The sequence below is a fragment of the Epinephelus fuscoguttatus genome, linkage group LG3, assembly GCF_011397635.1.
Source record: "Epinephelus fuscoguttatus linkage group LG3, E.fuscoguttatus.final_Chr_v1".
NCBI lineage: Eukaryota > Metazoa > Chordata > Actinopteri > Perciformes > Serranidae > Epinephelus > Epinephelus fuscoguttatus.
In genome coordinates this window covers 13,473,650-13,496,930 of record NC_064754.1, presented here as the reverse complement: position 1 = coordinate 13,496,930, position 23,281 = coordinate 13,473,650, and the positions used below count along the sequence as shown (strand labels likewise).

Sequence of the window (23,281 nt, the reverse complement as noted above, 5' to 3'; positions counted from 1 at the left end):
TGTCCTGCATGCTGGCAGAACTCTAAATGAGACATAGAATAACGTGATTGTGATAAAATATCACAATTTTAAACTCAGATTTGATAATGATTTTTTTTCTGACAGACGCATTCGTCACACATGATGCGTTTAAGGGCCACTGGAAATGTAAAAATCTAACTATAATCTCTGTTTTTACAGTTTCTGACTATGATAAATGGTGCCATTTTGGTGGTTTTGGCGATTCTTAAAGGCATGCCTTTGTTTTCTCTGGAAATCTGTGGTAAAATAAATACAAAATACAAACGTTTAAATTTATATGCCCCTCCCCTAAACCAAAATAAAAGACCCAAGTCCCTTAAACATGATTAAACACGTCTCCTCCTTTTTGCACTGTCTTAGTTAATGAATCAGATTGTAGAAATAAAATGAGAGAATTTGTCCTGAAAGGCAAAGGTCGGGCCAAGGTTAGCGTGGGAGATTTGAGGTGGATCAGTGTTCCTTCTGCAATAATGAGAATTAAACACTGGATCATTTGTTTTTTTATGTCCTATATCTCAGTGTTTTGTTCAGACATTAAAAAAGTGGGTATCACTAAAAATTAATCCATCTTTTGAATTGTGTCAGAATATTCATTACATGGATGATTTGGCATTTTCTGTTTCAGATATTATTAATATAATTTTATTACTTGGTAAATACCATATTCATTGTGCAAAATGGAGAAACTGTAAGCCCTCCTTCCCTTGATTTATTAATGATTTTAAAATGGCTTTTTTTATGTCGCAAAAAATTGAAACAATCAAAATTGCAAGAAAAATGAGTATAGACATTGCTCGCTATTTGTTATTTTAATTTATGACTTCCTTTCCTGTCTTGTGTCTCTGCTCCGTTGTTAATTTGAATGTCTAATCTATATTGAAATTTACGTGCACCGTATTTGTTACTGTATTTTGTTTTTGATTTGTTTTGTTTTTTACTTACAAGAATCCCCCAATTTTTTTATTTTTGTATTATATTTAACTTTACTCTGTATTCATTATGCTCTTTGAGAGTCTGTATTTTTTCCAATGTTCAATAAAGTTTGTATTTTTAAAAAAAACAAAAAAACAAAAGGTCAGCGCGGGAGATTTCTTCCTGTTCTGTGTTGACGTCATGCAGCGTCTAGCAGTCTTTTACCGCGCTTGGCTTGGTCGGTTAACAAACATAGCAAAACACAGTCCCGAGATTAGCAGAACAACCTCCAGAGTGTCCATCAGTTGGAAGACCATGGAAGAAGTTGAGCAGCCGAAGCATGTTCACCTAAACGGGTAACTAACGTTAACTTTTGTCTACATTCAACATGGAGGCTCAAACAGAGAAATGTAAAGTTAACGGGCAGGTACCATACCATGGTGTCTCGTGCTGTTGTGTTTCCCCAGTGTTTGTTGAGTTGATTCATTTCACTATCTACGTTTTTCATCTTTGAAATACCAGTCTGAGTAACGTTAATACTCTGTAACGAGCCCTACATTTAAACTCTCACTGAAGTAAAGCTACAGAAGTACTGTCATCAAAATGTACCTAAAGTGTTACAGGTTAAAGAACTTAATGTACAGAAAATGCCCCCTGTTGGTGCTGTTTATTATACTGTGTTATTCAGTGCTCACTTGTATGTATTTTTAGCTCAGCTGCACTTACATGGAAAATCAAAATCAAAAGCATACACTAGCTGGTAGTTAAATCTGTAATAAATAATGATATCTCAGTGTTTTGTGTGATAATCCTTAGATTTATGCAAACGTCTGGTCACACCCCTGCTCAAAACTTCTTTTGCTGCCAATAGTTATGTGAGAAGATGAAGTGCTCTCCAAAGGGCATGGAGTTAAAGATGAAACCTGCTTTTCAACATTTTCAGCAAGATGAATGTGTCATTTTTGTTGAGAGTGAGGAAAAAAGTAAAGGAGCACCGTGCAAAAGTTTGGGCACGCTAAGACATTTGAGCTCTCAGGCAACTTTTAACAGACTCTCTGACCTTAATTAGTTTGTTAGGGCTCTGGCTTGTTCGTGATCATGGTTAGGAAAAGTCAGATGATGGAAATTTCAAAGCTTTATAAATATTTTGACTCCAAAAACCTTGTCCCAACAATCAAAACAGCTGCCTAGCATTCCAAAAAACTAAAATAATTGACACCCACAAAGCATGAGAAGGATATAAGAAGACATCAAAGTGTTTTCAGGTAGGTGCTTCCTCAGTGTGGAATGTAATTAAAAAATGGCCGTTAACAGGAACTGTGGAGGTCAAGTTGAGGTCTGGATGACCAAGAAAACTTGCAGAGCTGACCTATGGCTAAGCCACGCCCCCTCCACTCACTTGGACAAAATATCAACATTCAGTGACCGGCGCTATGGCAGGTATCACAGTACACAGCATTTTGCAGGAGGCAATTGATGATTTTTGGAGACATAATGATCAAATTTTGGTGCATCAAAGTGCCACTCAAGTTAAGGTTTTTGGCTCAGAATATGAGAAAAGGATAACGGCTTTTTTACCATCTTTACCAAGAGTGTCTCTCTGTTAGTTTGGTGCTACAGTATTAAACTGAATCATTCAGCATAACGTTTGCCAACGTTTGTTATCTCTGTGATTACAGATAAATTAATGATGCTAAGCTCCAGAAGTTAAGGTTAGCTTAACTAGAGCCCTCTGGACGACAGCTAACAATGATGTATGATCACCAAAGTTCAAAAACAAGAACAAAATAGGCTAATGAACTCCCAGCAAACAAGCTGACATGATGAACAACGCAGCTAGGAGCTAACGTTAGGCTAACTTTAGCTAACGTTAGCTAGCGATGTTAAAGATAACTTTATATTTCTTTCCAGCAAAGTGACAATATGTTGACTTACCTTAGAACAGATGTAGACATCATTGTTAATCTTATTCGTGTTGAGTTGATGTTGTGGTCTAACGTTACCACACAGCTTTATCCAAAGGAGACACTTTTCTCTGTTGAGATGTGGTTTAAAGTAAAAAATACACCTTGTCACCCAGCCTCTCAGGATACCTTGTGTCGGAGTTGCATGTACCTCATGCACACCGTTTGACCATTTTTAAACTTCAAATCTCAGAAAAAGCTCATAAAACCAAACAAAGCTGACTTTCTGTAATGCATTTCAATGGACGTCTAGGCAGAGAATGTCCGAGTGTATGGGAATGGCTATACGCACTGTGATTGGATTATCGCATCTGAGGGCGGGGCTAGGCCATAGGTCAGTTGTTAGAGAGGCAAATCAAAACCCCCGTTTGACTGCAAAAGACCTGCAAAGAGATTTATCTGACTCTGGGGTGGTGGTGCTCTGTTCTACTGTGCAGTGACACCTGCACAAATATGGCCATCATTGAAGAGTCATTAGAAGAAAACCTTTCTTGTGTCCTCACCACAAAATTCATCAGAAGTTTGCAAAGTTGCGTCTAAACAAGCCTGATGCTAACTGTTCGGGGATGGATCAATCATGCTTTAGGCTTGTGATGCAGACAGTGGCACGGGGAACATTTCACAGGTAGAGGGAAGAATGGATTAAATTAAATTCCAGCAAATTCTGTAGGCAAACATCACAGCATCTGTTAAAAAAGCTGAGGATGAAGAGAGGGTGATTTCCATAACAGGACAATGATCCTAAAGACGCCTTGAAATCCACAATGAGCTACTTCGAGGCACACGCTGAGGGTTTTGCCATGGCTCTCACAGTCCCCTGACCTAAATATTATCAAAAATATGTGGATAGGCCAAAAGAGCAGTGCATGCAAGACAGCCGAAGAATCTCACAGAGCTAGAAGCCTTTTGCAAAGAAGAATGGGCAAAATTCCTCCAAACAAGAACAGAAAGACTCTTGGCTGGATACAAAAAGTATTTTAGAAGCTGTGATACTTGCTAATGGGGGTGCCATGAAGCACTGACCATGCAGGGTGCCCAAACTTTTGCCTCAGGCCCTTTCCCTTTTTTGTTATTGTGAAATTGTATAAGATTGAAATAAAAAAAGCAATCTTGCTTAAACTATTGAAGACATTTGTCATCTTTAACCTTTTTATCTTTTGGAAATCAGGTTTTCTTTTACTTGCTTAGCTATACACACCACACAAAATTTTGACCAGGGGTGGCCAAACTTTTGCATGCAGCTGTATATGATGACCAAATGTTTTGTATTTTAATCTTTGCAGATATTGCCACTGAAAATGTGATAAGTAGCATACCATCCAAACGCTTAAGTATGGCACTTGAGTACACTGCACACTGCCAAAATCAAGCAGAGCTGAAATAAATCAAAAACATATTTCTTAGACGAAGAGATTTCAGTAAATTAAACTACAACCTGTTCCCCTGGTGCTTGTAAGAGAGGCGGACTGTACACTCATCATGTTGGAGCTTTTACTGACGATTATGCACATTAAGCTTCTTCTCAGAATGTAATTCTGGTATTTTAAAATGGCTGTGTTCACGATGATCGTGTTGCAACTCATAACAGTTTACAACTGGTAATACAAGACAGAAATTGCTGCAAGGCTTTGTGATCTTAGAGAAAGATCTCAAACTCAAAGTCCTCTCTGTCTGTTTTGTGTCTCTCTGTAGCAGCACAACTAAGAAGAGGGAAGACTACCTGGAATGGCCAGACTACTTTATGGCTGTAGCCTTCCTGTCAGCCCAAAGGAGCAAAGACCCAAACTCACAGGTGAGTGTGTAAATTGACAAAGATGTTTCTAATTCATTTTTAAGAAGACGTTTTTATGGGGGGGGGGGGGGGGGGGGTCACAGAAGGTAGCCAAACAAACAAGTGGGCAACAGACAACCCAAATATAAGGGTACATTAGGGGAGGCCTTGGTCCTTAACTCAGGGTGCTGGTGTACCTTTCTCAGAAGTCCCTGATGCAAATATAGAGAAGGGACGTTAAATGGGCTGAAGGAACAGTGATTGTCTTTGACCTTTGTTTTCCTTGCTTCCAAGAAACACAAAGTTTCTGTTGTCTTTTTGAGGCATCAGTTGTACAGGAATAAATGTTGAGTCTTTCAGATTTACTATTATTCTCACGTTATGTCTCCAAAGTGATAACATACAGATACAGACATCATTGTTAATCTTATTCGTGTTGAGTTGATGTTGTGGTCTAACGTTACCACACAGCTTTATCCAAAGGAGACACTTTTCTCTGTTGAGATGTGGTTTAAAGTAAAAAATACACCTTGTCACCCAGCCTCTCAGGATACCTTGTGTCGGAGTTGCATGTACCTCATGCAACCCAAATATAAGGGTACATTAGGGGAGGCCTTGGTCCTTAACTCAGGGTGCTGGTGTACCTTTCTCAGAAGTCCCTGATGCAAATATAGAGAAGGGACGTTAAATGGGCTGAAGGAACAGTGATTGTCTTTGACCTTTGTTTTCCTTGCTTCCAAGAAACACAAAGTTTCTGTTGTCTTTTTGAGGCATCAGTTGTACAGGAATAAATGTTGAGTCTTTCAGATTTACTATTATTCTCACGTTATGTCTCCAAAGTGATAACATACAGATACCTGGTTTAACTCAGATTTGTAAGACTGATATTTTTTAGTCATTACACTTGGTAAGGAAACCGTTTCTGTGGTATTATTAACAAATTGTAATGAGGGTCGTCAATAAGGAGACCCAGAAAAGTGGAATTAGAGATGATGAGGGTTTTGGCACTTTGGCTTCGTAGGGTTGGGTACCGAACTTTGTACTTTTAAGAATATGGATTCACATCAAAGCCATGGGTGCCAAATGTTGGTACCTGGGTGCACATCTGTGTGAGAACGGTGGGTTTAGACAAGAAGGAGAAGGGCCCCAAAGCCTCGAAGCGAGCCATGGAGTTCCAAGGCCAGCAACAGAGCTCAGCAGAGCCCTTTGGTTTTACTTCAGACAGGAGGTGGAAGTACCAGGAAGCCAGCTGCACCATTTGGCTTCTCTGTCACCTTCCCAGATCGCTCCATTGGCTGCTCCTTTGGCTGTTCCTTTGGCTTCCCAGCTAGCCAAAACTATTGCTGCAGCGCTGATCTGCCACAGTAGTTTCGGATCTCAGCAGAGCCCCTTGGTTCTACTTCAGACAGGAGGCGGAAGCACTGGGAAGCCAGCTGCCCCTTTGGCCGCCCTATCACCTTCCCAGATTGCCTCACTGGCCACTGTGTTGGCCTCCCAGCTAGCCAAAACTATTGCTGCAGAGCTGATCTGCACCGATAGTTCCGGCATCTGGTCTGTTTTTTCTGTGTTATTTTATCAAATCCTCGTATCACTGTTAGACAAGCAGACACACACACACACACACACACACACACACACACACACAAGCACAAGCAGAACGACAGACAGAGACAGAAGATTAGCTCTATGTGTGATTGGAGAAGAGCAGAGGAGCAGAACTGCATTTAAATATTACATTTTTGTAATTACAGAGAAAATAAAATATCAAAAAAAGGTACCATTGGGTAAAGTTATGAAATTCAAGGCACCAGAAAAAACACCAATATCGTTCAAATATGAACAGTACCTAAACCTGTGGCTTACAACAAGGAGGTTGTTGGTTTACATCCACAAGCTAGTTGTGTTCTTTCTGTGAGCGTGCATTTTCTCCCCATACCTGTAAGAGTTTCTTGCCTTTAGATGTCAAACTGACAGACTTACAGCCTCAATTCGATCTGGAATCTATATTTTAGGGTGTAGTATGCTCTGTTGAAACCTTCTAAAGGAATCACTTGGTGCACTAGACTTGTAAATGTTGTGTTGCCCATATAGTATCCTAATATGGATGCACATTCAAATTCCCATTTGCATAATGGCACAACTGTAAGAGGGTTTTTATTGCATTCAGTAGGTAAGATGTGTAGCACAGGGGGGAGAGGCCCAGCGAGGCCCATAAGCTCTTACAACAGTCATTATAGCAGGTAAACAAAATGGAGGATGCAGTTAACATGAACATAGCTCTTAAATCCTCAAACAAACACCAACTATCACTTTCAAAAAGATCTTCACTTATACATATAGACGTGTATGTGTAAAAGACCATCATGGTTGAAAGAGATGGTGTTCATCACAAAGCAAGCAGGATTTGAAATGATTGGAAAGGTTTCCTGTTTATGTCCAGGCCTTTAGAGTGTGTGAAATACTACTGCTGCATTTTATCTTGGATTGGTTCATGAAAGTTACGGCCAGACTAACCTGTGGCACGTCTCTCCCTCTCTGCAGGTGGGGGCCTGTATAGTGAACGAGGAGAACAAGATAGTTGGCATTGGTTACAATGGTATGCCCAACGGCTGTGATGATGACCTGCTGCCGTGGTCCCGCTCTGCTGACGACCGGCTTGACACTAAATACCCTTACGGTGAGAACACGTGCAAACGCACTTCCTGCTTTTTTGTTGCTTTATTTTGGATAATCATACTGGCCTTATTCTTTTCTGGAATTATATAGTTTGGTGAAAGAAGTGTGTAACTACAAAAAGAGCTCCTGGTTTCATCCACCACAGCACAGAACCCTGTAGTATCCATCCTAAATTGTGTGGCAGGGTTTCTGGAATCAACATAATACAATTTTAAAGGCATCTGTGCAACAAAGACTGTGATTGACTAGTTGTCCATACCGTGCTGCTGAGTTCTCTTCATGTCTCAAGTGATAGTCTTTGGCCTGTAGAGGGTGGTAGAGGATAAATAATGAAGGAATCTCTCTTTCACCATTGACCACATGCTCTGTTCACATTCTTCTTTGACATTCTCTCTGTTTCTCTCTCTTCCTTTCTCCTTTAGTGCTCATGTAAGGGTGGGATATTAGGGCAGAGAAGTAGTCTACATTTTTCTCCACTCATAATGAGCCCCTTCTTCTTATTTTGAGTTGTCTTTACTTTAAATGAACTGACAATGCCACAGAAAGTGTCTGATGGTGGTGCTAGAGGAAAGGTTACATCAGGATTCACCCTTCATCCATGAAAATGTGGTTGTTGGCTTTTAAAACTAAAAGGAAATATAGGGGGGATTGGATGGATGGACTAAACTGACCAAGTATTACATAGACCAAGACCAAGAAGAAGCACTGAAAAATTCAACTAACATGTCCACTGTTAATCTGGATAATCCGTAGACCTCACTGTGGACAGTTTTCATTGGGACTATTTTTATGTCGATAGTGAGTTTAATGCGTCTGTTAATCCCAACAGTATCCTGGGGAAGATCTGTGTTTGTCCCAGACATGTTTTCTGACGTCCCCGGGATGATGGGACACTGTAAGTCTTGAGCCCTGCTTTTTAGCCTGCACAAACATTGTCCACTGCCATTTCTCAATGTCATCTTACTTGCTGATGAGCCAATGGTAGTAAACAAGGTAAATATCGGCCGATACCGTTGTGCGACTAATAAATAGGTGTATCCCTAAATGTCATGAATGTCAACTGATATTGTGTCTGTGCGACGTTTTGGAGAAAAGGAAGTGCTTTTCTGTCTCCAGTGTCACAGAAAGCATACACCATCCAGGAGCCATGTCCTTGTATATTATGCCTGCCTGTCTAGAGAGTGTTTGCAGAACATCCTAATTAAACTTAAAAGAAGAAAACTCGCAACGTCTTGTACTGACTGGAGACCATCTCAACGCTCTGTCCCACAGTGTGCCACGCAGAGCTGAATGCCATCATGAACAAGAACAGCGCTGACGTGAAAGGCTGCACCATGTATGTGGCTTTGTTCCCCTGCAACGAGTGTGCCAAGCTCATCATCCAGGCTGGTGAGTGTTAACAGCAGGCGTGCACGCGCACACACACACACTCATGCTCTAGTCAGTTGTGACTATAGACTTATACTGATATTTTAAGGCCTGTTTTGATATTTTATTTGATCCTTTTTTTATATGTTAACTGCTTTAAGTTGTTGTTAACTGTGCCTGGACTTTGTTTCAATATTTAGTGTCTAAAAATAGGAAATTTTCCAGTCAAACCACCTTTTAATACGAAATAATTTGGATGATATCACTTTTTCCCAAATATACATTTTGCTACCCAAATAGATTTGTTTTTTCTTCCTCTGTGTCCCCTCTGTTTTCCATCATTTCCAGTGGTCACTTGCCCCTTCAGCTCTATTTTTCTTCATCTACCTGTGTGTGTTCTCCTGAGTGACCAGCCACTTCTGTGTTAGGTGCTGTCATTTCAGATATGTGTTGTCATATACAAAAAACACAGTGACCATTACAGCAGTCACACTTTGACATCTATTGGAAATTCTGTTTTATAAGAATCCGGGGTAATAACATAATAGCTGTAACCTAATTTTACATACACGCTCTAATACTGTGCCTGAAGTATGCACCATGTATTTATCTGCATCATATAATGTTGTGTTTGAACTAACAGGGATGTCATGCAAACTGGACGCTTGAATTTTTAAGTTTCATAAAGACAGCAAAACATTTCCCTATAAATTCAACTTTTTCCCTGAGATGATCCCACAGCTAGCTTTCCACTGTCCATAATCTGCCTATAATTTTTATCCGCTTTAAGCAGCTCTTGTATTTTCATTTTGCACTGCATTGTGGAATAACACTGTCCATCATTATATAACATAACACTGTTGTTTGAAAGGAATTAATTTATGCATTTCATGAGTAACTTATAGGAGTTGTTTAAAATGTTGGATGAAAGAAATGCTCTTGTTATGATCACTGTTAAAAGGCAATACATTGTTTAATCTCAGTTACAGTCAGATTTATTTTGAAGTCACAAGGAAGAAACTGGCTTTTATCATTTGCCTGTGTGCATCACACTGTACAGCATTTGGCTTTGTGTGTAATGTAGATATGCGGGCTTGGGCTATTTGTAGCTGGTGTATGGCAATGTGCACCGTTTGCAATGTGAATGAACATAATTCTGAAGTGATGTGTCAGACAACCTAAATGCTTTAGGAAGATTCATTTCACAATCACCAGTCTTGATCTCAACTAGTGGTTGTAATGGTCGAAGCACCTTAAAATCCTGGGTGGTATCTATTGATTCATGTCTTCATAACTTCCTGATATTTCACTGGGGAACTTTCAGCCTGGAGATGTGTAAGAGCGATGAGGTTGATACATTCCACAAGCTCAAATGTCAAGAAAGGAAATATTCTCACATCTACTTTCCTTTTTATTAGACTGAAAAACACAACCGTACCCCTCTTGAATTCAGGTTTGGCTCGTTAATGCATTGTTAAACACACTTCATTTTAACTTAACAAAATGCACCTCTTCAAAACCATCATGGTCACACTCAAGTGGCATTGAAGTACTGCCCGCTGCAATAATTAAATTTTTCTGTGGCTGGGATGTGTGGTCACGTGTTTCAGATGGGAAGAAATTCTTTGTAACACAGGTCAACATGTCACAGAAGGAGTATTCTCAGGCCACAATTTATCCTAAACTTTTATTATGGCTGGACTTCACCATAAAATCAACCACTTGCAGCTCGGAGTGGCTGCCACAGCTTTCTGTAGCTGTTGCATGGCAGCTCACCACAGACCACACATCACTTCTGCTTCATGTTTTTTTTTTGGCATCAGACTTTTCATTATTCCAACAATCACCATATAAACAAAATAAACATTGATTCAGTGAGTTATATATAAAAATATGCAGGGTCTACTGCTGTTTTTTCCCTGTTTCTCTCTGCTGTTGCTGGCCAGCATTTTCCTAGTCCTGTAACGTTACCCCCACCACCCGCAGGCAGCGTCTTTCTCAGCTCAGCTGCCTCTTCCATCAGTTGATACTGACCTCTGGTGGCACTTGCTGTCCACAACCTACAACACATCACCTTAATACAGCACCGCCCTATTGGTTAACAGAAAGAGGAGCGTCTGTATTATTGTAGTCATTGGAAATCATACCATCAGGATAAATACTCTAGTGTACCCGATCCCACCCAAGCCTAGCACCTCACACTACAAATGCGTTGAACAGCATACTCCTGATTCTACTATTCTGGGAGCATTTTGGAAGAGTATAAAGTGCGTCCTAAAGGTGGTCACCAGAATTATAAAGATTCATCATCTATAGAACATGAATACTGTCTAGCATTTACTGAAATATCTTGTTCTGAGTCGCACAATTGGCAGGATGGACCACCTGTCGGACGTTGCCGTATTAAGGAGACAAAAACTGCAATTAAATCAAATCCGTCTCCTCTTTTACCCTTTTCTTTCTCTTCATGCCTTCTGCTGTCATGCACTTCCCTAGTTGAGAAGCGTGTCTCTCCTAAGAAGACTATGAATGGTCTTTATTTGTACATCTGCCTTCTGTGCCTCTGTTTAATCCTTCTCTCTCTCTCTGTCATACCAGGTATAAAGGAAGTGGTCTATCTTTCTGATAAGTACCATGAATCACCAGAGATGGTCGCTTCCAGGAGACTGCTCAGTATGGCAGGCGTACAATACAGGTGAGTAACAGGTTTGATCTGGCACACAAGAACAAGTGGGAGTGTTTTTGCTGTCTGTTTTTATTATTACACAAGGCCAAGGGATACATACATTCACACATACACACAAAGGAACATAATAACAATACCACCAGCTGAAACCAACAACAAGTTATAGGAGATAGACAAAAGAATAAATAAAACAAGTGCAAGTGTTGCTTCTTCGCCTTAAAGGAAAATTGTGATGGTGTTGTAATTAACCTCTTTTTGTTGCACAAACCTTTTCCCAACTTTACTCCTCCGCCCAACTCCTTAGAGAATTGTCAAACATCTGTGCTGTGTTGAGAGGAGAAGCTGTCACCCAAGATTTACATTTAAAATATAGATATTGTGTTTGTTTCAGACAGATAGAAATCTTGGTTTACTTCCATTGTAGCTACTGTCATCCACCTTTGACCAGTTATTGACAACAAAAATACCCCAGAAAACTAGAGTGGGCAACATCGAGGCAATACGTTAACTCCTGTTAGGAGCTTCTCATCGATATAACACAGCTGTAGTACAAGTCAGATAAATGGAAATGTGAGCTGTGACACAACCCTACTTGACTCCTGCCCTGATTTTGAAAGGGTTTCCATCTGATCCACCACAGTGAACAGCAGCAGTCATGACATGCAGGAGGTGGGTGGTGATGAGAAATTTTTGAGAGGTGCTCCAAGGCATGCCAGAGGCTTCCTGGTTGATTAAATTAAAGGTCAGATCTGGTCAGGTCTGTAAAGCTGCGAAATAGTTTGTAGTACCTCTGCTGCAATTGTCTGTCTCTGACAATGTCAGTCATGTCAGGCAGTTCGAAAACCACACATACAGGAAAACATGGAGGAGTGGTAGAAGCAGACAATAGGTGAAGAGAAGTCGATTGTAAGGACCTTTTAGAGCGAGCCAAAATGCTGACAGCCACAGAACAAGTTGCTCTGCTTTTATACATATTAAAATCAGTTTACTGAGAGGGCAGTGCCAGTATTTTGTTACTAGGGCTGCCCCTTGAAAGTCAGAGATTCAAATCGTTAGTCGAGCAGGGTTTTTTTTTTTGGTCCACTAGTTAGTCTACTGTACACTGCACTTCTAGGCGTGTTTTGGTCCCCAGATTTTGCTGAGGCATCAGCACTTTTGACTTTCACGCTACTCTTTGGTACAGACAGCTGCGGACGTGATTTAGTGGCACAGAGGAGAAGAAACTTTCCACTGTAAGACTCCGAGATAACATTATCTTCTCTCTACTGCTTGGAAGTGGTGAATTTACAGCTCACAGATACTTAATACGACAGTATTGTTTGATATCTTGTGTCGGCAAAACATGTTGCACATTTCTGATCTGTTGTTAGCGCCATAAGCTTGTTTATTATATTATATAAATGCCGCTGTCACAGTGAACATCTAGTTGGACCCTGTTCAGACTTCATCGAATATATTTATTAAACAACTGAATCTGGTTCGATTCAGATCCCATGTACTTAAACAAGAAATACTTTATTAAAATATTTGCATATAAAATAACACTTCTGTCAACAGATTGATATTACTTATGTTTTTTCTTTTTCTCTTTTCCTCACTACCTATTTTTCGTTGTAAAAAACATTGATCAACAACCGCAATAAACTCAAACTGTTTAAATATTTACTATTTAAATCATGCTGACGGCGTTTGAGCCAGCCACAACAATGTGTGGAATTTCGTTGGTTTCATTTATTGTTTGTCCTGTCCCGATGCAAACAGCGTTTTTTGACGTCCGTGGTCCAGTTGTGGAAAAATCAAAAGTCCCAGTGTAATAAATCAAACGCACCCCAACCGCTGTGTTTTGGAAGTAGATGTGCATGTGCAGTCACGTACTGCTGAGAGTGAAATCCCTGATCGTTGGCTCACACGCAGCTTGTTCGAGCTGTTCTCTGTGTTGTTGAAATTAAACAAAATAACATGGAACATATCTGCTTATAATGCTACTGATTTGACATTTAACGGAGTGTTGCACGTCTCGAAGGCTGGACTCACTGGACTCTCTCCCAGGGGAGGGGCTGGTGGAGAGAGGGAGATGTCCAGAGTCTGGACAAGGCTCTGCACACAGCACGGACAGTTCAGAAGCAATTCAGAACGAGTTAAAAGCAATTAATAAACAGACAAAGTGGTGTTAAAACTGCATATATTGCTAGCAGATCTATTTTTCTGGCCTAAAGTGCGGCCGTGACTGGTTCTGAATGTGGGCTTTAGCAGGCAGCCGCTCTCTCCTCTTCCTCGTCACCCCCTCACTCTGAATATAGGCATGGACTGTAACGAGTCCAATTCTTACGCTGGTATCGGTTCTTCGGGTTTTTCAAAAGAGTATCACCGGGTTTTTTCATCATGGAATCGAAAGGTATCGCAAGTATTGGTTCTCATGACATCACTAGGTAGAACTAGTTAACGTTAAGTGTTTGCAGCCCGTACCTGGAACTAACTGCTCACAGAGCTTGCATTAAGTTACGTCATGATGTGTTTAAGCTCTATTTAGTGAAATTGAGAATCGGGCGAAGTAAACTGTAATGTCATCATAATGTGTTCAAATGTAATCTCGTGAAATTTTAGTTTTGGCGAGAAAATTGAGTAAATCCAGCTGTTTGAAGGAGAAATTCTTAATGTTTTCACAGCAATATTAAGAAGATATTAGAGAGGGTATTATGATGTATCATATATAGCAAAAAGGCTTTGAAGCAGTTATTTAAAAAAGTTTTTAATGTGAAAGAGGGTTATTTTCAAGGTTGTTTCTTAAATGTGTGTGATTGAGTTAGTGCTCATTTAAAGCTTGAGCAATGACGGACTGAATGGCAAATATTTTTGTGAAGTGAAGCTTTCTTTCCCTGGAGTTTCTGTTCCTGCTCCCCCCTGTAGCTGTCCTTGCCCTGCTGAATCCTCTCCTACAGTTCTCTCTAAACCTGTACACCTCTCCCCTGTCCCTGTCTCTGAAGGCCCTCTTCCTCTCATTCAAGAGGACCTTGATGTCCATGGTCACCCAGAGTTTGTTGTTGGGTAAACAGTGTACAGCCTCTGTTGGAACATGATCCTCACAGATGTTAATGTACCCTGTTATACAACTGTGAGATCGTCAGTGTCCTCTCCATGTGAGTTACAGTGCACATCCCAGTCAACTATTTCAAAGCAGCTCTGCAGAGCTCCAGTGGTCTCATGTGACCATCTCCTCACAAGTCACAGGCTGCTGTTGGCCTAGAGGCTTATACTGGAGTAGAAGGTACATCATGTTGTGCTCTGATCCCCTGAATAGGGGTAGAGCTATAGGGCTGTGTCTTTAACACTGGCAGACAGCAGGTCTAGTGTCTTATTTCCCTGGTTGGACAGCACACAACCTGTTTAAAATTGGGCACACATCGCCCGGATTGAGGTGGTTGAAGTCCCCAGATATTGTAATGAATGCATTCGGGGCTGCATCTGTAGACAAAGAGCAACTGTTGCCTGCCGCTGCTCGTATAGCGTCAACAACCATACATGTATTAGAGCTTAGATTCTCTGTCCGAACAAGCTCCAGACCCGACCTGACCCGTGGGCCGTAATTTCCCGCCACTATCCTTGGGCTCGGACGGGTCGGGCTCCTAGTACCTACGCTATGAAACCTTGACAGCGCCACTGGCTGCGTACATGTCAGTTGTTGACGGTGACAACATGTGTGTTGGCTTCGTCAAGTGTACCAAGTGCAGCACAGTGCTGGTATATGACAGCAAAAAGACGGGGACCTCGACACTTGAGAGGCACATGACGAGGGCTTGCCATGGAAAGAAAGACGAGAGTCAGCCTTCAATGTCCATGTTCGTATCCTTAAAAAAAAAGTCTGGTTTAAACCGGGCTTGGGCTTGTAATTATAGTTAAAGAGATAGGCCGGGCCAGGTTTGGGTGGGGTAAGGCTGGATTTTTTGGGCCCGATCTAAGCTCTAACATGTATAGAGGAAGTGGATCAGTCGATGGATCGTGGAATGATTTTTTTTGCCTTTGCGGACCGTTACGGCAAAACATGTCCAGTGGCAACATTGTCACTCTGATTCATTTTGAAAGGGCAATCGCCAATTGGGAAACTCCAACATTCACCAGATTAATGGTGTAACTTCATCACTCACCCATTCACTCAGTGAGGGATGCACTTTGCTGTGATCCAATCAAAAAACGTGGCTACCAATATACAGCAGCATGAGAAACAAATTACATTCAATTAGTAAAATATTGACATTCAAGTATATTGAATCTGGTATCAGAAACCATAAGCATGTTATGAAAAAAATCATTATACTTTTTTTTCTCCCCACAATATCTTTATTAATGTTCAAATACCTTATAAGAACAGGTAATCAACTGTCTTCTTATTCAGAAGAATATCTAAAGCACAGAGATTATTGTCCAACAACAAAATAAAGTCTTCCCTTACATGTCAGACATTTTAAAGATAACTACATGCAAACATCAGTAATAAAAAATAATAAATTATACATAATGGAATAAAATAAACCAGAAAAAGAAAAGGAAAAAAGGAGGTTTCTCTGTTTTGTAAAAGAGGGTTCCCGTATTGTTATATTCACGTCATGCTGTCATTGTTTGTACCTTGTATCAAACCCGAAGACATAGTTCACATGAAACATACTGTACCAGTACAATCAAGTACTAAAAGGAGTCCAAATGGTACAGGCAGCTGCAGAGGACCACGACATTCTCATGTATCCCACCACATTTATCACAATACTTAAATCAACATTCTCCATATGTTGTAGAAAAGGACCCGAAATGATTTCAGAGTGATTATTTGGCTTTAATGATGTATGTCATCTTTTCCAGAGGTAGTTATGCCTGGTTCTCATTACGTGACATTTTTGTCCGCTCCAACAGTCACCATGTCAGATTACGCGACTGTGGAGTCATAAAATCGTGCTGTGACTTGGCCAGCAGATATGACAGACAACACGATGGTCCACGCCAATTATCCCTGGTCGTCTTTCACAACACGTGTGATGTCATCGGGTTATTCTTGTCCTATTTTTATTAATATTACTGTTATTTGAGTCACTGTGTCTGTTCATGTGCCAGCTAAAATGAAATGTTGTAGTAATGTAAAAAAGCGCCAGCAGATGGCAGAGCTACATTTGAAGCACTGTACACAAACATACAAGTCACTGAATCCTCCACAACTTGGTGTTGTATCATCAAATGTTTCACAATAAAAGCCTATTTGGAAAATGAAGGGATTCTCTCAACTGAAGTTATAATAGGCTTTTAATTTGAAATACATACAGGAAGTGTTGAGTTTGAAATGATGGCGCAATGCATTAACTTTATCAAGGCAACGTGAGCGGATAGAAAAGTATAAATATAAAGATACAGAGGGATTAATGAATAACGGCCTGTTTATAATGTAGTCTGTTTCACATGAAGCTGGTACCCTCTGGAGTTGTGAGTGAGTAAAAGCCTCTATTTTTTAATTTTCTCTGATCTGATCAGCTCTGTGCGGCTCAACAGATTAATTATCCACCCCTCAAGTCACAAACTGCTGCTGGAGAGCTCTGCCTGCGCTGTGTTCTGCAAAAAAACTCAGAATTTAGAGAAAGGACACAGAATGATACAAAGGGATGCACAAGCATTTTGATTTTGCTGTCCACCCTCTTCAGCTGCAGCCACACATACACCGTCATTCTGAGGGAAACACTGGCCATGTGAGGTCTCCTTAGGATGCTTGGGACCATGGCTACTGACCTTTCCAAACTCCTCTTGAACTGTGACAGTGGGAACTGCTGGTGGGGACTTGGTGATGGAGAGTATCACCACTGTACTTTTCAGTAAGCTCTAAGGGCTTGTTGCCTGCACTGCTTGAACATCAACAGAAAAACAGGTCCTTCTCAATGGTAGCGAAATCTTCACAGCGCTCGTTAAATTCAGGGATCAGTTAAGTGAGCACAGTCACATATTTTAGCCCTCGTAGCATTTTACCTAGGGAGGTTGGCCTGGAAAAAAAATAGCAATGTCTAATGTTAAAATGGCGGAGCAATTCCCTGCTATTTAATATGTACTTTTTTCAGATAGTGAGATGTGATACATAGGTAGGTTCACAGGGATGTGTGGATGTGTTGTGGTGGGTGAAATAATACAGTGTTAATGAGGAAAACAGTAATGACATCCTGTAGAATGTGAGCAGAGCTGCAGAGCTGCTGTGTGGCTCCACATCTAGAGAGACATTGTGCATATTTACACAAGGAGCGGTGTAACTTCTTTGATTATTTCAGAAACTGAAAGTTTAGTTGTTTCCTCTGTCAAGTTTTTAACTACTGCTTAAAAGTCCCAAATGTCTCACGATATTTACTGCAGTGACATTACTGCTCTTACTGCATTATTAAGCAGAAAACTGCTTCTCCAATTTGATAAATCTGTCAATAGCAGCACACCAGGTGCAGGCACACCTGGCTTTTAAAGGTAATGGGAGTTGAAACTCATATTGGTTAAATTTTATGCCCCCAACACACCATTTATAAATGAAGAGACTAAATAAAAGCCCTTTCCCTCATGAGCCTTACTTTATGCCCAGATTAAGCCCCATTTAACTAGAAAAAAATGGATTTGGACACGCCCCAAATGCACTTGTGCCTGGCACCACTGGTTCCCAAGTTGTCCTCCCACTGAATCCAGATTTCTCTGTAGTCGTTAGTTCAAGGTCCACACAGTTCAATACACTCAGCATCATACTTGCGGTTGGCCGTGTCTTTGAGCTAGTTTGCTGTCTCTGTTAAGTAGCTGTCCATTAGTCACTCACTCTACAGCTGGAGACAGCACTTCAGAATAAAAGCTCTGTGTCGCAACCCACTTTTGGATCACGACCCACCAGTTGGGAGCAAGCTGCGAGCGTTTAGACACACAGAGCCGGATTGGCGAATTGATCTGAGGTGCCCAGTTTTCCACCTCGTTGGGTAGTCATATTGGCAAAACCCTTTTAGTTTAAACAGACTGAGGCACCCTTCCACAACGGGAGGGGCTGTTGATGACTTGTGGGAGGAGCTGTTGATGACACCGCATGTGCGAGCCACTGGCGGTGGATAAACAGGAAACAGCTGATTAGCAGGAATGAGCAGCTAGTAGCAAGAGGGAAACGCAAACCTGACAGACACAGATGAGCAACTGGAGAGACAAGGAATTGCGTGTCCTCCTTGCCCTCGCAAACAGAGACCATAAACTGTCAGATGACAGGGACGGTGAAGGACGGGCCAACTTACGAGAGAATTGCTGAAGGAGTGACCAGCCGTAGCTTCCCTCCCACGTCACTGTTTACATCACACGCTGAGCTACACTTTTGTTACTTGCTCACGCCCCCCATTGCCCCGAAAAAGGCACATTCTGTATAAACAAAGTAGGTAGGCAGCATTTTGCTGCACTCCCCGATTTTGTTTTTATACTGCCAATGCTGAAAGAAGACTGATTGGGCTTTCCTGCAAATTTGCACAACTCCTATCTAAAAAGGGCTTTAGATAGCTTGAATAGGGCCCTGAGTGTGGGCTAAGAAGTGTGTGTCCAGGTGGTCCCAAAACGTAGCTGTGAACTAAGTGTTTTTTGGTGGGTCAGAATCTACATGTGTGTGCGTTTGGGTTTTTCCGGGCTTGGCTTTGGACTGGATTTGTGTTCAGGACATAGTGGTGTATGTGTGTTTTGGGAGCTGTTGTAAAAAGTGTAAACATGCCCACTAATAATCTGCTCAGGGACACCTGGTCACAGAGAGAGAGAAGCTTTTACATGACAAGTTGTGATAAAAAACAATGAAGTCTTTATGGGTTTTATTGAACTCACTTTAGCAGGCTGTAAAAGCAGTTTTTTTTTTTTTGAGTGCCTTCTTTTTCCTTTTCGGTCTTACTCCCTTTTTCTGTGCACACTTCTTTCTGTCTACAGTTTATCCAGACCTTGTGAAAATGTGTCGGGGTTGGGTGACAGATGAAAGCGAAACTTGATAAGAAAACCAAGAAGTGACTTTCATCCTCATCCATGTTTGTATTTGGTGTTTTCCATGTGTGTCCTCATACCTGCACGTCCCTCACTAAAATGCGTTTGTTGCTTTTTTCCTCTGTGTTTTGGCAGGCAGTTCAAGCCCAAGAGGACCGAGATTGTCATTGATTTTAATTCCATTAACCACCCTGGAATACTGAACAGCGTGACCAAGTGAAAATGCAAAAGGCTCACCTTGGGGAGCTGCTGAATGAGGCGGGAAGTAGAGGGAGACTGACAAGATTGAAAGGGACTTTGATGCCTCTTTTCTGTATGTCTTCTTGCCCCCTGCTTTGTCCAAAGGAAAACTCAAGGATACCTCGACTTTGGCGTCTTTTGATATTTTGATTAACCGGATATTCAAGATAGTTTAATTTGACGCTTTCGCTCTTTGTGGATGGTTGTGGCAGAAGGTCTTTCAATGCTGCTTTCACGCTTTTTTTTTTTTTCCCCCTTTTAAAACTCCCTTTGGGTTTAGCTGTACACAAGGGCTCTGAACACACTTTCTTGAGTGTTTGATTTTAAAATCTTTTGTGTTGTGAATCAGATCTTCCAGCTCATGGCTGTCTGCACAGGGGAGAACCAGAATGTGTTTAATTCCTCCTTCAAACAAGGTTCCAGATTAATAAAGAGGCACCTTGACATTTACTGCATTTGACCTTTCCCATTCACAGTGAAAGCTGCTCTCAGGAAATCAGTCTTTATGCAATTTGGTTCATCAAACCTGTCTGCAGAAAGTAGCCACTGTTAAACGTTGCCTGGGTTTTACTTTCAATTGTATTTTTTCTATTGATGCTCTAATGGGTATCAGCTGTACTGGCAAGTAAATTTGGAAACAGTATTTTAAGAATAACTCTTGAGTCTTTGGCAGCACACCTATGACTAATGCTGCATTTACATCCTCCTCAGATGGTCCCATTTCCTGAGTTGGGAAGTCGTTCTTCCAACTATGTTGTGTTCATGGGCTTTAAGTCGTTATGTGGAAACAGTATGTGCGCCACAAAGAAGCTTTTTTGCACATCCCCTAAAACTATTGAAATATTGCTTTACCTGAGTAATGCTAATAAATCATTTTTCTAACTAATTTAGGTTGCTCTACATGAATAAGATGACAGTTATAATGTAATACCATATTACAAATTACAGCTGAGCAAAATATTGACGTGCAATATGTGAATTTAAAAAAAGACTGAACTGAACTTTTTTTTGTCGGCCATGTTTCTGCATACATGCGTCAACTCGGCAGCTTGTGTACCAGAATTTGGCCTGACTTTCTTTGTTGTTGTTGTGACTTGAGTTTCTTATTCCACCAGCTCATAAATGCACCTATGGTAGCTCTGTTTCTTCAAAACTAACAAAAATAATTGTTTTGATTGAATGACGAAATGACCCCAGTTTGCAGATTAGAAGAACTAATGGAGCTGCTTGTGAGTGGCACAATTATTCCAACATCAGCTGTCCTCTTATTGTTACCCACTATATATGTTACTGTATGTTTTAAAAAATATTCCTTGTAGGGGATATGGATCTTAGTTTTAATGACCATTTTTCATTTTTTCCGCAAAATGTGTCACAGTCTTTAGTTAGTGGGACAAAGTTTCTGTAAGGTTTTATTGTAAAATGTCTATTTTCAACTGTAGTAAGATGAGGCAGCAGATTCTCCTCTTAGTATCTCTTATGACACTGTATTTATTTTGGTTTCTTTCACGGAACCGAACAGCCTACTCACCCGAAGGAAATGTTGGCATTGTACGTTACATTTGCACGTTGTTATGTATCCATTATGTTTAAACTTGACGGCAATGAGTCGTTACAAAACACCCACATTTGGTGCCTAAAAAGCTGCTGGAAACACAGCAATGACTCGCTAAATTAGTTGCATGGTTTTTGTGCCCAAACCTAACCACACGCATACCCCAGTGCTGAAATGTAAAGTTTCAACATATTCAATACATAATGTGCAAATTTAATGTATCTGTGGTTTGCAGAAACGCATGATTCCAACATTTATTCTAGTGTTTGGGATGCATATAAAGGCTTTTAAAAATACCTATCTGTGGCTCATGATACTACATTGTTTTCAAGACTACCTGTCATTAAGATGAGAACAGCTGATTCTTTTGGTCATATTGTCTAATATGCTGTACAAGTGTATGAAAGCTAGTCATTCCTTCATAATGTGTCTGTGTAATGAATCAATGTACATGACCAGAAAGCACTTGTCAGTTCTGTGACTTCATACCATCATGTCCGCTGTGAGTGCAGCTGAAGTCAATAAAACTTTTGGGCCACATCAGCTTGTGTTCAGTGTGTTCATTATTCTTGAAAAGGCATTTTAGAATCTAATCAGTCTGAGAGTCACTGCAGTTCAAATGAAAAAGTACACAGTGTTAAAGGACAGTAGGTCCTTCACTGCTTTGTTAAGTAGCCTTTAGAAAGTGCCAGACAGATTTTAATCAAAGTTAAGCCATGAGGCCAAGTGAGCAGTTTTTGATGTGGATAGTTTCACCATTGTTGGAGCCAAATATTTGACTTAATAATTCACAGAATATTTTGTTTTTGTTCATTAAATTAAGTAAAGCAAAGTAAATGATGAATGAATATGAATAATATATGAATATGTATTGTGCCATGGATTATGTGTTTTGTTTCATTTGAATTTCCAATTATTTTGTGATTGATTATTGTTGCATATTGGATGCTGTCGTGATATTGGCCTGGGGCTGTATTCACAAACATGAAAACACTCTCAGAGAGCTCCGAACTTAGTCTAAAAACGTTTTAGTAAGGAGTCCTAGCTTAGGAGTGATATAGTAAAGTTCTCAGAGCAACTTTGAGCAAGGACGGGACTGAAACTTTGACCTTAATGAGGAGGTGTGGTTGACCCTGTTGCTAGGTGTGATGTGTTCTTTTAACAGATGTGACTGGTTGTCACAGACACACCCTTTTGTGAGCCTGTGTGGTGTGGACACCCAGTGGAAATCAACTGAGACTGGTTGTCTTGAGTGATGCTCTGCTGATGAAAGGTTGAGACAGACCAAAGTCATCACTGCTGCACTGTTGTTTTTTCCAGTTTTCCAAATATTTTAATGTTGTGATCATTTTATTTCTGGTGTTACAGTTTTGGGTGGGGAATGTGTGCTTATTCTTAATGAGATCAACCGCACATATTATCCCTGCATGATGTAATCTGTAGCCTTTCATTAACTCACTGCCATCCAGTGTTTGGAGAATATTTCTCCGACCTTTTTGTGTTTCCACAATTTTCTCCTCTTCTTCAGAAAGTCTTCCTCCCTGCTCCTAACAGTTTGTCACCTTAGGAACTTTTTAAGGTCTAAGATGCTCTGTGAATAACTTTCGTCTTAACTTTAAGGAGAAATTCTAAGAAAACGTCACCATTCTAAGAATTTTGTCACTAGGAGCAACACTTAGTGCTACAAAACTTTGTGGATACAGCCCCTGGTGTGCTCAGCTCAGTAGACAGGTGACTGCAGCACCTGTTCTAGTTGAGTTGAGGCTCTTTGCATGGAGGGGAGCTCTCTAGCCATACATTTTTTTGACTGTTGCCAAGCACTGATTCATTTGACCTACCGTGATGTACCTGCTGACAAATCTGATGTGAACAATCTGCCTAACTCCACTCCAGTAAGGCTGCTTACTTCATTGAAAAAATGGAGAATAAACATTAGAATGGAGAGGTAGTTTTGACTTTATTGGATAGCGCTTAGGCACACCAGACCTGGGGTCTCAAAAAAAAAAAAATAGAGTATGCATAAAACAAGGCCTGAAAGAGACGTAAGCCACTTCCCATGCAAGTGTAGTGATCTATAAGACTAGACTTGATTGGAGAAA

General features: G+C 40.6%; 1 protein-coding gene across 1 annotated transcript; it reads left to right on the top strand.

The window, feature by feature from the left end:
* The first annotated feature begins 1,119 nt into the window (after positions 1 to 1,119).
* Positions 1,120 to 21,718, top strand: dctd (dCMP deaminase). Its single transcript, XM_049570691.1, has 6 exons — positions 1,120 to 1,289; positions 4,590 to 4,689; positions 7,210 to 7,345; positions 8,617 to 8,733; positions 11,311 to 11,407; positions 19,523 to 21,718. The coding sequence occupies exons 1-6, from the start codon at positions 1,135 to 1,137 to the stop codon at positions 19,605 to 19,607; spliced, it is 690 nt and encodes a 229-aa protein (XP_049426648.1). The 5' UTR covers positions 1,120 to 1,134; the 3' UTR covers positions 19,608 to 21,718.
* Positions 21,719 to 23,281: the final 1,563 nt, after the last annotated feature.